Consider the following 15,083-nt stretch of genomic DNA (forward strand, 5'->3'; position numbering starts at 1 on the left):
ACCAAATATTACGGTTTCAGCGTTACATTTGATGATTTAATTAGCAGTGATCAAGATCTAGAAACATGGAAATAACTGATATAATTGATAAATAGACGGCGTTGGTAACTCAACTCTTACACAAAGTCTAAAATCAAGACAAAACCTGTTCAAAATAAAAACAACTTCATCGAAAATATGTGTTTATAACGAATATGGAAAATTGCCTCACCCTCATTGTTTTAAATAACTTTCATTGTATAGTATTAATTACTTAATTGTGTGTATGTCTTAATTTTATAAATCTGTATTTACAGTACCTAAATCCTTTTATTTGCTAATGAGTATTAATACCACTATCAGAGAGATAGCGATTTAATTCAGTTAGGCTCGAAGCTTCGCTGTATCACCATGCATCAATTATTATGCGTTGTTGTTTTATTAATACCGGCAGTTCCTTTCTGTAATGGTAAGCATCAGACGAACTATTTCTTAAGACATTCTAATTAAATACGACTAATTTTGTAGAAATTCTTAAAACAAACTAAAAAAGTCTATGAATAATAATTCGGGAACTCGTTAACATTTTTTAAACTGTACTTAATACTTGATTTGGATTCCAAAGTACAGACATTTAGTCTATCGACTCCGTGAGGAATTTGGGGACCATTCTTGCAAACTTTCGGTCATACACAGTCTGATAAATCACATGATTGGAGTGGTTCGTGATTGTCTGGTTTATCACTATTGCCTATTGGCAATTATAAACAATTAAACACATAAAACACCTTAGACTATGCTATCAAGTTGGCAGAATAACGAGTGACTATTAGCTAGAAAGACGTTAATATTAGATATTTCACAAGCAATAAAAAAACATTAAAATAATTAAATACCAACTCTATTATATTCTATTATATTTTCCAATTACATTATTAAAATAGGTGAATCATAATGTTCAGGAATACTCGAGTCATAAAAAATTATATACAATTAGATAAAAATAAGTATAACGTAAATAAAATCAATAAAATTGTTTTCAGCAGAATAAACAAAAGCAGTGATAAAAACATGTTTAAGCTTTTACACAGAATTCTAAAAATAAATACAATGATATTACCTTAGGAGTATCAGTTTTTAAAGATTTTTAATTAAGTCTTGTATAATACTTCTCTTGAGCAATATTTAGTTAATAATTGAAAAGAATACGTAATATATTGTATCAAAATATTCTGTAGAACAGGTAATTTGATACATATATGAATAATACAAAGATGTAAATTTACTTTTAGCTGTTATTTAAATAAGCTATCTTCTTATTTAATTTAAAACATAATATTTAAAACTTCAATATACCTGTTCCTATTCTAGAATGATTTTTTTTACCGAGAATAAGGATATATGGTAAAATCGGATTCGACAAAATTTTATAAAATAGCTACTGTTGACTAAATAGTAAAATCTGAAATAATGTTGAGGGATTTACGATGGTTCAACTAAGCATATCTATAACTTTGTTAACGTCATGTGTCATTTTGTTTTGTATTAACTACGATGATTTTAATTACTGCTCAACAAAGAGCTATTTGTTCAATATTATATTTTTATGTTTAATTGAAGGAAAGCCACTTTTAAAAACTAGGAGCTGCCAAGTATTTTGATCAGCGATGTTTAGTGGTGATAATGCGAACTATCAATATAAACAATCTAACCAAACTGTAATATTCGAACGTTTTGATATATCTCTATACAAAATAGTAGTTTTGCATTTAGTATTATTGATTTCTTTCAGTGTACACCGGTGTTATGATCCAATGACGTTCAAAATTACATTTTCGACATGAATTATTTTTGTTCAAATCTATGGTGATGCTGCTTTTTAAATCCCAATTGTCGGTTTCGGTTTTGGTCAGAACAACTAAGAGGAACAAGGATGTTCGATAACAAAACATTGAAAGACTTATTGCACGAATATCGAACTAAAACAGCCCTCCAAAATCTTTCAGAACCCTTAGCAATTGACGAATGAACTGATTCAATGAAAACGTATTCAATGAATGGAAACACAAATTGAAATAAAATAATAATTTGAGCTATTTCAACATCGCGGTTTCATTATATTTCAAAGAAAAAACAGAAAAACTTATGAGTTAGTCGAGGAGGGGCATTCACATCGATATCAATGTGGGAAATTCATGTCCATAAAGTTTTCCTAAATATAAGCAATATAACAGGTCAATTTAAAAGTCCCCGGCCTACCATAGTAAAACACATTTTTGTGGCAAAATTAGTTTTTTTTTCAACATAATTCCCTTCGAGGGTGGTACACTGATTATAACGACCCTCCAAATTTTCGATACCATTTTTGTAGTACGATTTATCCTTTGCTTCAAAATAGGCCCAAAGATCACCTCTTCATTCGACGAAAATTACTTCCCAGCGCGTTTTTTTTTCAGATCTGAGAACAGGAAATAGTCGCTGGACGTTCTGGATCTGGAGAATACGGTAGATGACGAATAAATTCGAAGCCCAATTTCTGGATTTTTGCCATCGTTTTCACTGACTTGTGACACGGTGCACTGTCTTTATGAAGCAGTACCTTCTTTTTCTTTAAATAAGGCCGTTTTTCGGCGATTTCGTCCTTAATAATAATTTTTTAATAATCTTAATTTAATAGTCGCTGTTGATGGTCCTTTCTTTTTCAAAATACAGACGCCATAACCTTGCCAGCCGACTGTTGCGTTTTCCCACGTTTTGAAGCGGGTTCATCGTGTGCAGTCCACTCGGATGAGTGTCGATTGGACTTCGGAATGAAATGAGCCATGTTTCATCCATTGTCACATATCGACGCAAAAACCAAGTTTTTGCTTCAGCTGTATTTTTCCCTTCAAAAAACAATATTTTATTAACACGCGAAATTGATTTTTATCCTTTTTTTTTTCAAAGTAACGAAAGTTGCTTCACTCAAAATGATATAATTCACAAACTGGTAATCCGACAGCTGTCAAATTTATGCACTCATATTTTGAGGGTTAGGGCTAACTTAAAAACATATGGATTTAATTCTAGTACCGCCATCTATGTGTCAGGCTGGGGAGTTTTCAATTGACCTGTTATATTTCAACCTTGAAAGACAATTTTGTAAGGCGATATTTTAAGAACCACTCACATTATGGCTTTGAGCTTTTCTAACATAATATAGTGAAGTAATGAGGAGTGAGTTTATTTTTCATGCTTGCATTGTATGGGTTCAAGTTTATTTTATTCTTTACTATCTATATTATTTCATTATTATGTTATGTTTTCTCTATTCCATGCCATATACACATTTCAAATACAAAATAATCCATATATTGTGGTATTCTACATCCTTCTCCAGATATTCTAAAAGCTGCGAGCTATTGTGTATCATAAGCTACATTTGAAAATTATAGTTGGATTTAACGTATTATTTTATCTTCTACTGTTAATTAAGTATAACATTTCCTAAAACGTGACAATTTAGATATGAGTTGATTTATTATACAACCATTTGCTTAAATAATATAATAAATCTTTCTTTTATTAATCTAGATATTAAATACATATAAGCGTAGTATTATTACAATTGAGTGATGCCTGCTTGCATGTTTTAAAGGTCATTGTAATGTTCTTATCTGATAATTATCTAATAGAAATATTATTACATTTATCCATATATCTAGATAGAACTATGTAGATATGTTAATGCAAGTGCAGTATATAATGTATTTAAGCCAACATTTCTTCCAGTTTTCCGAAAGAGTTTTAGAAAGCCTTTTTTGGTTTCCCAAATCGACGACTCAAAACAATATACCTGAATGTTTTTTTTTTACTTTCGATAATCTCCGGAAAAACCCAACGGAACTAAATAAAGAATAGTAAATATAGAGAATTAATTGCTCTGAAAGGACGGATCATTATAAATAACCAAGAGTTTTTTTCCCATAATTCCGATCTCTTGAAACGCCTACGAGTAGTATTCATCATTATTGCCAGTTTAGTCAACTAAACAACTTTAGTTATGAATAACATTACGATAAATATTAAACAAACAATAGGACATATGGTGCGGAATTGAAGGAGTTGTTGGACTTTGCTACCACACTCAGAACTTCTACACTAATAAAAAGCTTGGATTTGGTACAAAAACAATAATATTGGATGTCATATGACTTAAGATCTATAAACATTGTACGACGTTATTTCTCATATCAGCGGCTAATCCAAGTGCCGAAAATAAGGGGGTTTTTCTATCTCTTATTTGCTAGAAAAATGTAATTGATGGAACATCCTACACCACCCTCAGTATTCTCCAGATATTACGTTTTTGGATTATTTTTTTACCCGGTAGTAGCATATAGCCTGACTGAGCAGTAGTTTCCTTCTTTTGAAGATTGAATTGATTCTCATAATTATCATACAATTTTCTTTGAACTTAAATATATTTCTTATAATATACTTATATATAATTTATGTTAGTGTATTAATATACTAGTCGTATTATATGTTATAGTTGATCTATTTTATTTTTATAATATATCTATTTTATTTTTCCATTTTTAGGTAATCAATCCGCGAACATTTATAAAGACACGCGAATTGTTGGTGGATTTGATGCCGATATTAGGGAACTACCATACCAGGTGTCATTACAATACTTTAACCAACATTTTTGTGGTGGCAGCCTGATTACTACTTCCTTTGTTTTAAGTGCTGCGCATTGTTTCCCTTCAGGGTAAATATGCATTTAGTTCAAAATCGTAAAATTGTAATGTTAAAACATATGCTTTTGAATTATTGGAATTATTATTTTAAGATGAAATTGTCAAAGTCATAACATGTCTTTATGTAATAATTTTAGCTACAAGAAGTGTCAGGCAGACTAATATAGTATTAAATGAGTATGAGGTTTTGTTCGTAATATATTATTATCTGGTAAAATCCATGTCATTCATCACAAACACAGCAGTAGTCGACTTTAACCGTATCAGTAATAACCATAATAACAAATAATAATCCAGGTGAATTTAACGTAAATTTTCGATCCATATATCTAATTAGAAATTGAAAGCCTGGTCAATCAAGAGTCTGATCTACTGGAGTATTAGTGTTATGAGCCATATAAGTATATAATATTATTCAAGCACTAATTATTGATTTTAAGTTCCTCGCAGTGTTCACATATGTTCATTATGCCATGTCGTTTTTGGTCCTTGATAGTATATTTTTGGTTCTGTGCTTCATGTATTTGAATTACCGATATCTGTTGGTAAAAATGAGAGGTATTGATGTGAAGGACTGTTAAATTCGATGGCTAGACATTTCTTGACAAATATGTTCAAGGACAATAAATTGCAAGATTTATCGGAAGAAAACTTCAAAGAATTTTTAGACAATTTAGCATTGCCGAAATGTTTCTAGTCGTTTACATGTGATGGGAAATATACACAGAAAGGAACAGCTACTACATGAATTGGCTGAAATACCATGTTGAACCGTTTCAGCATTGCAGTTTTATTACTTGCCAAGCAATGATAAAAGTGTTTTATGTAGCTGAAAAGTACTCGCTGCCTATATTAACATCTGTATTAAAAAGAATTAGGAAGACGATTGAAATTAGCTAAAGTTATTAACAATGAAACCAATCATTTAAATTTATTTTTCCAATACAAAATTTCGTTTTTGTTAAGCTAAGTTACCATTTTAAAATCACAGAACGTTCAAGAGCATTAGCAAAAAAATTATCAATAAATTGTACAACTTTATACCACCGTGCTACCAGCCTACAAGAAAACAATATCTTCTAAATCTTACATTTGCAATTATATACTTTAAATAATAAATTATGGATAAATTTTACTAATGGCAAATATATCCCGAAACATATTTTTATAACATCTTTATTAGATACGCTTAGTACAATCTTAATTATTATTATTATATAATATTATAATTAATATTATTATTACAATTAATTTATTACTTTTCCTATATGCTTGGATTAATTAACAAGCAAGACGAGTGCGAGAAAATACATCAGTATGTATTCCTCAATTATAAAATTATAATTATTTATTAATTATTAACTTATAGCTATAGTTTACACTAATAATACACACTAAATGTTCACACAAGTTCGTATGGTTTTGTTCGTTTCAATCTCATGGCATCCCGTGCGCTGTCCAGCAGTTGTATTGCTTCCACGTTAGAATGATTTAGTAATCTTCTTTCGTGTTTCAAGGCGAAATCCTGCACAACTTCGCAAATCCATTTGATTTCCAGGTCATCGTGCAGTTCTTCATTGGTTACATAGCGATAGGCATTGGTAATCAATCGAAGAATCTTGTTTTGATAGCGCTGTATGACTAACTGATTTGAATTTTTAGTACAACCCCATATTTGTACCCCATAGGTCCAAATTGGCTTTATAATTGTATTATAGATCAACCTCTTTGATTTTAGATCAAGTTGAGAGTATCTTCCGACTAACCAGTATAGTTGTTTTATTTTGGTTCTAATGTGTTTTGCTTTTTGTCTAACGTGATGCTTCCAATTTAATCTACCGTCAAGATGGATTCCAAGGTATTTTGCTGATTCTGCTTGAGCAATCGGGCATCCATTGAGTGATATAATTAAGTTTTTATTATTTCGCCTTAATGCAAAATTAACGTGGACAGATTTGGAGCTATTAAGTTGAATTTTCCAATCTTTTGTCCATTTGTAGATTTTGTTGACTGCCACTTGCATTTTTTCTATTGCTCTATGCAGAGATATATCTTTTGCCATAATAACTGTGTCATCAGCAAAGGTTCCAAGAATTGTTTCTTTTGTTGTTGGAATATCAGCAGTGTAGAGCAGATACAGGAGAGCTCCTAAGACGCTACCTTGTGGAACTCCAGCCGAGATATTTTTAAATGTCGAGAACGCCATTTCGTGCGATACTCTAAATTTTCTTCCGACTAAATATGACTCCAGCTATTGACAGTCCCGAAACATGAGTAGCAACTATAAGAAGTAATTCTGAATATATTCAGTGTGTATCGAAATATTTAATAAATAGAAATATTTAAAAGAATTCCCCATTTTTTTCTTTGGTTTTAGAGTGCACGTATTTTTATTTAATTGAGTATTAATTCACAGAAGCAACTCCAATCCTTTGTGGTATTCGGTGAAAGTAGGTGGCAATTCAACAAAAGACAATGATGGCATAAGAGTCGACATGTGTTCTGTGAAAGTGCACGAAAATTATAACTCTAGCACTATTGATAACGATATATCGATTATTAAGGTGAAATCAAAGTTTTTTTTTTAATATAGAATATAATGTAATAATTTAGTAATTACTTTTGCAGTTATGTTCAAACCTAACATTAAGTTCAACAGTTCAGACTATTGTTCTGGCCCAACGCAAAATATATGTCGCGGGAAATTTAGCTATAGTTAGTGGTTGGGGTTACGAAGCGGTAAGTTTATTTCTCTAATAGTGGCGATGTCTTTCTAATAAAATTAATAACATATTGATAGGAGAACGGCAATGTAAGTAGTAATTTAAAAGCAGCCTTGGTACCTATGACAACGAAACAGTACTGCCAAAAAGCGTATTCGAGTATGATTAACATAACAAATAACATGATTTGTGCTGGATTTGAAGAAGGTGGAAAGGATGCCTGTCAGGTAATATTACGGCATATTGATATGTTAAATATTATATTTAATTTTCAGCAGTATATGTTTATATAGCAGTGTCGGCCTTTATAATTGCTCTTTAATAACTAAATGCTTCTAACTATCGATAGAAAATTGAAAGTTTGTCAAGTTTTAAAACAAATCGCAGTTACATTATTTAAGTAATAGATGTACGTGTTACATAAATTATGAAACATGTAGGAACTGAAACATAAACATCAAAATTCCACTGCTGGGCAACACACTTACTGCAATCTGCCTATGGTGGCATAATATCCTAATCTGCTATATTTGTATCTGGAATCCATAGATTATGCATATTTTTCAAACTATAATTTGTTTCCTAATTCTAATAGTACATGACTAAGGAACACCTTCAACCCACCTTTTGCGACGTTACAGCTTGAGATATGAGTAACTAAGTAACTACGGATCGACTGCCAATTCAACGTCACCCTGAGTTCTCTTCCCGATAAATAAATCTATTATGTTTAATTGAATGCTTTCAAAATAGAACAAAATCTCTGATAGAGCCGTAGAAACGTAAAAAATCAAAATAACTTTTATTTTATTCGAAAACGATTTTAGTTTGACGGAAAAAGTGACTACTTGTTGGAATAAATTTACAAACAACACTATCGGTCAAATTCTATTTTAATATTCGTTTATGCCCTCATTTTTAAATACTTTAATCAACACAACTCATAGTCACATACAATCGAAACACTAGCTGTATAAAATATATATAATGTTTCTGTGCGGAGATTTGATAATTAGAGGGAAGAAATTGTACTGCTTCAATAGAAAAAATACAGGAATACAGTGATAGGAGAAGAAAGTGAAGAATGCATCTACCGTAGAGGTATTAGACCGAAGCGGCCAGGATATAGGATCCTTCAATATGATGTGCATGTGAACGCTTACCTTGCCAATCTTACTTATATGGCTCTGGGACCTGATGCTATTACAGTATTACAGTTATCACATCTGTAAACCTGGTTTAAGTCGGATCCCTAAGGCAAATTCTACATGTTTCGTCCAGGACCATATTAGAAATGAAGTTGTTCGTTTAAGATGCTACAATCAGTGCAAAATTGATTGAAAAACAAATTCGGAGAGGCAGACTGAAGTGATTTAACTATGTCTGTAGAATGAAAAGTGGACGAATTCCAAGTTTTGCGGCACCAACAGCAGATTATTGGTTAAGAGTATAGTAGTCTCCCAAGTATTAGCTATTGATTGGTGATGACGATGATGGACGAAAACGTGCTTTGATTTTTAGATATTGCACACGCTGTATAAATTGCTATACAAACTCCATAAATCTGTTCATTTTTTTTATTATATATATAGTTATAATTTTATTTCATAGTAGGCCTTTTTTAAGAGTTTTATCATTTTATTGTTTATATGCTTGGTAATTATTACGGACAAACGCTTTCAGTATATAGATACCCTATACTTAGCTAAATACCTTAGCTCATACCGCTATATTTAGGCATTTGCGGATTCACGCATTATGCCTGGAAAGGCATGGAAGATGTACTTATATATACGACTAACAATTGATCGAGCTATGGTACGGACTTGATTAAAAAAGGACATTAACTGGATAAAAAGCAAGCAAATCTAGCTCACGTTGCTCGCGTGCCTCCAAAGATCCTTAACTGATCAGCTCAGGTCATCTTTTCTCCCCGTTTTTTTATCGTTTCCTTCTTCGTTCTTTTTTAAAAAAATCAACCCAAATCCAAGTCTCTACGTTTTTTAACCATTTTCGGGGCTCTTTTTCCTTGGTAAATGGTTCGTAGCCTCTAATGAATGAGCAATTACTTTCTGAGCTTGACAATAATATCCGTCCAGCACCTTCTCCAATTCCATATCTTTAAACTATTTTACCTTATCAAACTTTATTAATTCAAAGCATTGTTTGACTTTCTAGCGCAAATAATTTAGTTTGAACTGAAAACTGAAACTATTCCAGCCACATTCTTTCATTAATGTACGTCATAATATTATCAAAAAAGTATTATTATTCAAAGCGTTTCAGAATTATTTATGGCATAATATTATCCTCTAAGTTATAATTTATAACAATTTTAACCTTCTATTAGATAGTGGATAGTTCGTTTAGGTATTTGATCACGTATCATTATTTTTTCAGAAGCGTACAGGTTTTTTGTTAAATATCCATAATCTATTTTTTGTTGTTGCTTTGTTTTATCTCTTTATATGTTTTTATTTTTACGTATTTTTAGATTATTTAATCTATAATCCTATTTATTTTTTCATATTAGCAATATTGTGGAATATCCTATAATTTTCTATATCCGCATAATTTTTTGCTAGGACTACCATATTATCTGAAAAACTCTAGACTTTCATTCTTATGTAGAATTTGTTTGTTCCTATCTACATTAAATGTTATCTAGCATTTATTTTTTTAAGAACACTGAAGCCAAATTAACTGTAGTAATAATTATAGTCCAATATTTATCTTCGACTTGTTTCAATACTAATCGATTCTGATATTTATCAATAAATTCTTTATTGTGTAAATATCATAAAAAATAAATAGGTTACAACATTTTCATTGTAATTTGCTTGATAAATGTGTTGCTTTGTATGTTTTCAATTAATGTTAGTATCTCTTAAATAATGGTTGACAATATAGGATTGTACACCTTCTCACCTTCTCTTCTTTTCTCACCTCGCTAAAGTGCTTCGGATTCAAGGGTATGGTCTATGTTAATTTATAAACAAAATAGATAAAATAATATACACTATAATATATGCAATAATAATAACACAACCTAACTGTTAAAGTCAATGGTTTTGACATTTTTCTATATAAAATAATAGTTTTTCATTTGGTATTATTGAGTTATTCAGTGTGTACAAACGACATTCATTAGTTTTGTTTTTTCAAAATTTCAAAACATCTGCTGCAGAAGCCCATCAAACATTTTCAGAAACTTATCGTGTGGCAGCTCCGCCATATCCCAATTGTAGGTTTTGGTGCACTATTCAAAAGTGCCAACAAAGAACAACCTAGAGGGATAAAAGGCTCACGGATGAATGGACTGTTTCCATAAGTTTATATGCGGTGGGACCCAAAAAGAACGAAAGTGACCACGAACGATTTCACTGAAAATTTTGTTTCAAATCGTTTCAGCATCCCAGTTCGGCAAGTTAGAGGGTCACTATAGTCAGTATATCACCCTTGAAGGGAATTATATTGAATAAAATCAACTAATCTTACCAAAAAAATGTGTTTTACTATGGTAGGCCGGGAACTTTTTAATTGACCTGTTAATCTTGACGTTTGATATGACGAAAATCAATATAACAAATAACACATTTCTTTAATTTTAGGGGGACAGTGGAGGACCGTTAGTATGTAACAATATGTTGATTGGCATTGTCAGTTTTGGATCAGGTTGTGCTCGTAAAGACTACCCGGGAGTATACACCAACGTTGCCAATTATATTAAATGGATACAAAATAACTCTGATTACCAACCACTTAATAACAGTACTAAAGATATACCACTACAGTGGTTTCTGATTTTACTAGTGTCACTAATTATAGCTGGCTTCCATAGTTGACTGTGTACTGTTGTATATAACATATTTATTTTATTTATATTTTATTTATATTAAATATTGGAAATAAAATATTTGACACCCATAATTCACTTCATACACCTGACTGTTAACGGGGTCTCTATGCAGATAATATTTGTTGACTTACGTTATTTATTTTACATCATCTGTCCTTACTCTGATCTTAATATTCTATCATTTCTTAAATTTTAGTATACATAAGATAAGAAATAAGCTTGAAAAAACCTATTAAATCTCATCACCGACAGCAAGATTTTACAGCAACATTATGTTTCGTCATGTTTTGTATCAGGGTCTCAAGGCTATACTTAAATTTCTTTTTACACATTTTAAATAGCATTTAATAGAAAAACCTGCGTAAATTAAAACAAGCTTCCTGTACAGTATACAAATTTTGGTTTCGGTTTTTGAATATAAAATCTAAGTGTGAAACTTTATTTTCACGTAAACAATAACTGGTTCTAGATAACAGCCGACATAAGTCATCAAAATGTATGACGTCAGCACGTCGCGATGTTGCCGCATCAACTTTGACTTTTAGTTTGCAACATTGCTGGTTTATCACATCTGGTTATTATTGCCAATTACCGCCTAAATTGAACTTCATAGACATTATTGGGTTGTGTATTCCGACCCATTAGACAGCATTCTATGTCTTTTTAAGTGAGAAGACGCTCTGAACTTAAAACGAATTTTTCAATTTTACATTTCAGTACAATTGACAGTATATTCGACGTCATTTATGATGTGAGTCATCTGTTCTGTTCGACTGATTGTCTTAAATATAATGATATAAAGATAAATATAATGATACATTTAAGGTAAATTAAAAAGTTTATTTGGCCACGTTGGTTATTATAAAAAGACCGTCTTGCAGCACATTTAACAGAATTTTCTCATCCCTTCACGAGCAAGTACTACTTACTACTGATACTCGACTAAAGGTCAAAAACACTTTATCGATATCACATTATTTCTCGGATAATTCACATCCTTTCACATTTCCAAAACGAAATACAACATATATCTTAGCACCCAATTAACATATCCGACATATTTTTAAAAACTTTAGGTTAACAAATATCTCGCCAACTTTAGGTGCGAGTTTTTGGTAAATATGGTCTCACAAACTGCTTTCATAGTTATTGGGGATTAATATATTGCTGATTTTCTTCTATGCTGAAATCAGGTTTGATCAGAAATTCCATAAACTTAACGGAATTGCCTTTTTGCTCCATTCCATACATGAATTCATGCAGGTTTTTGTGTTGATTGTATTATTTTTTGATGCTTTAGCTACAAAATGTCACTCATAGTGTAACACGGCATCTATAATTTTGTCAACAAAACTGATTCAATTTTATTAAATTTCGAATAACGGTAAGATCTCTTATTATTATTATTAAATATATTAAATTCAGATTCATAAGCAGAATGCGTTTATCGCAAATATTATGGACACGATCAAGACACTAGACTGCTTTGAAGTTGACAGGCATATAAAAACAATATTATTCAGAAGACCATCAAAGGAGAAATAACGATCAACTATAAGCAAGCGCTTTTAATTTTTAATACGCTAAAAGAATATTAATGGATAGTTACTATTTATGTAAACGGTCTAATATTATTAATTGGTATTTTGGATCCTTGAATTTTTATTTATCGAATCCAATAGTGGGGTTTTGAAACGTCTCTCTCGCAACATGTGTGCTGAAATGTAAAAGGTCGTATTAAATAGTTGTTATTTTGATTCAAATTTATTCACCAGTATTCCAATTATGTGGATATAGCTTTAAGGAACTTTATTGTACCAATTATAATTGTTCTGCTATTGTTCTACGAGCAAGCTAGATCAAAGAGGCATACAAGGTTATGCAAATATTGAATCTAGAAAATTAGTTTTAAGATAAAATAATATCTATTTTGACGTTGATATAAAGATTATTTATAATTTTAGGGTGACAGTGGTGGACCATTAGTATACAAGAATACTCTTATTGGCATTGTGAGTTTTGGAGAGGGTTGTGCGCAAAGAGGATATCCTGGAGTCTACACAAATGTTGCCAATTACATTCAATGGATAGATAAAAATTCTAATAATCAAGTATACCGTAATAGAGTTTCAAACTTTGCAGCACAATTTTATTTGACCGCATTGTTACCTACATTATTTTATTATATATTTTAATAATTATATGATGTTAAATATTTAGTATTATTCTGATGGTAATCTCTAGTAAATATAAATAGCATGAACGATTAAATATTGATTTATTTATTTACTTATCAGAATCCATATATATATATATATATATATATATATATATATATATATATATATATATATATACAGCTATAAATAAGGTGTGATAAATTAAATCCTATTGATAACGAAATAAATCGAAATAAAACAGTGACTAGTGCGAAATAGACATTGAGAGTTTGGTTAAGAATTAGAAAAATAAAAAATTATAATTCTAAATTATATTCGAAAACCTCTCCTATTTTACATCACTCCTGAGTACAATATATCTTAAGTAAGTCGCAATCGAATGTTTTGACGAAATATTAAAATGGCTTTCATAGTTCTACTATTAAGAAATAAATGATGCCCATCAAAATTATTAAACAACAAATATAATTTTTAGCTATATTAACGAAATATATTTGCTCCCTTTGAAGCTGTTGATATAATGAATAATGCTAGTGATAATAGACAAAGGCAATATCTAGTAAATGAAAATGTGAGATAAGAGATTATATTTATTTATATTCATACTTACTTTTATGTTGACGATTATATTAAAATGATCATTTAAATTATAATAATATCTTAAGGTTTCACTGGAATCCAATGGTGTTTAAGCACCATTTATTTTTGAATTAGGTATCAAGGATAGAACAATTTTAATTGTGTTTCGCTAAATCATATCTATGTAAAAAAAGTAAATTGTGGTAAGAGAGCTTCGATGTGAAGAAATGATTGAACGGGCCTATGAGATTTCAAATTAGTTGTCAATAATAGCTCTATGGCGATTAGTAATTGTTAATTATTATGAGAGTGGACTTTTAAGAAAAGAGCAACTCTGAACTATCTTTTACACTAATTAATTGTATTACTATAAATATTTTCTCATAATATCATTGATATTTAAAAAATTTCAAGTCAGTCATCATTTAATGAATTAATGAAACGGATTTGTAGCAAACACTGCTATTGTCTCTAAGGCAAAAAATTGCAAGTAAAAATCATTGCATGCATGAAAACGTATGGTGTAACGACCCAAGAGGCTTCTCTGAATTGGTTTAAACGATTGAAAAGTGGAAATTTTAACTGCCTAATCAAGGAACTCAAGAATTACTATTAAATCATTCCATATAGCAAACATGATTAAAATTTCTGCACTTCCTTTTCATCTCTTGACCTACACATAAAATTACCTACGATAACCACTTGTTTATATAGCTATAATAGGTATATTAGAGAACATTACTTACCAACCTCAAAATGTAAGGATTATCAAGCATTAGTACTGAGATGCTAATGGCGCATATTTATAAAAATTGAGTTCCCTATTCCTATGAAATTATACTTTCTTACGTTTTTAATTAAATGTCACTCCGAGCATAATTACTTAACTGTTATTTTTTATTTTAATTAGCTATTAAGTTGTTCATGAAATAATTTTGTTTCTTAAATATGCATTAGAATATTTGTTTTTAGTTATTACACATAATCGCAAATGTATACAATAAAACACTGATTATTA

The 15,083-nt window shown here is 30.4% G+C and overlaps 1 protein-coding gene across 2 annotated transcripts; it reads left to right on the forward strand.

Moving 5' to 3' along the window:
* Positions 1–353: 353 nt before the first annotated feature.
* On the forward strand, positions 354–13,577 carry LOC143194727 (trypsin). 2 transcript variants are annotated; one of them, XM_076401378.1, is made up of 6 exons: positions 354–448; positions 4,564–4,735; positions 7,141–7,288; positions 7,353–7,463; positions 7,525–7,674; positions 13,271–13,577. In XM_076401378.1, exons 1-6 carry the CDS (start codon positions 391–393, stop codon positions 13,499–13,501), a joined length of 870 nt encoding a protein of 289 aa, XP_076257493.1. In that variant the 5' UTR covers positions 354–390; the 3' UTR covers positions 13,502–13,577. The 2 variants fall into 2 exon arrangements, with proteins under 2 accessions (XP_076257493.1, XP_076257492.1); XM_076401377.1 differs by lacking the exon at positions 13,271–13,577 and adding an exon at positions 11,059–11,377.
* The last annotated feature ends 1,506 nt before the right edge of the window (positions 13,578–15,083 follow it).

The sequence above is a fragment of the Rhynchophorus ferrugineus genome, unplaced genomic scaffold (genome assembly GCF_030347505.1).
Source record: "Rhynchophorus ferrugineus isolate W39M unplaced genomic scaffold, kcgeb_rfMv2 rfM4, whole genome shotgun sequence".
Classification (NCBI taxonomy): Eukaryota; Metazoa; Arthropoda; class Insecta; order Coleoptera; family Curculionidae; genus Rhynchophorus; species Rhynchophorus ferrugineus.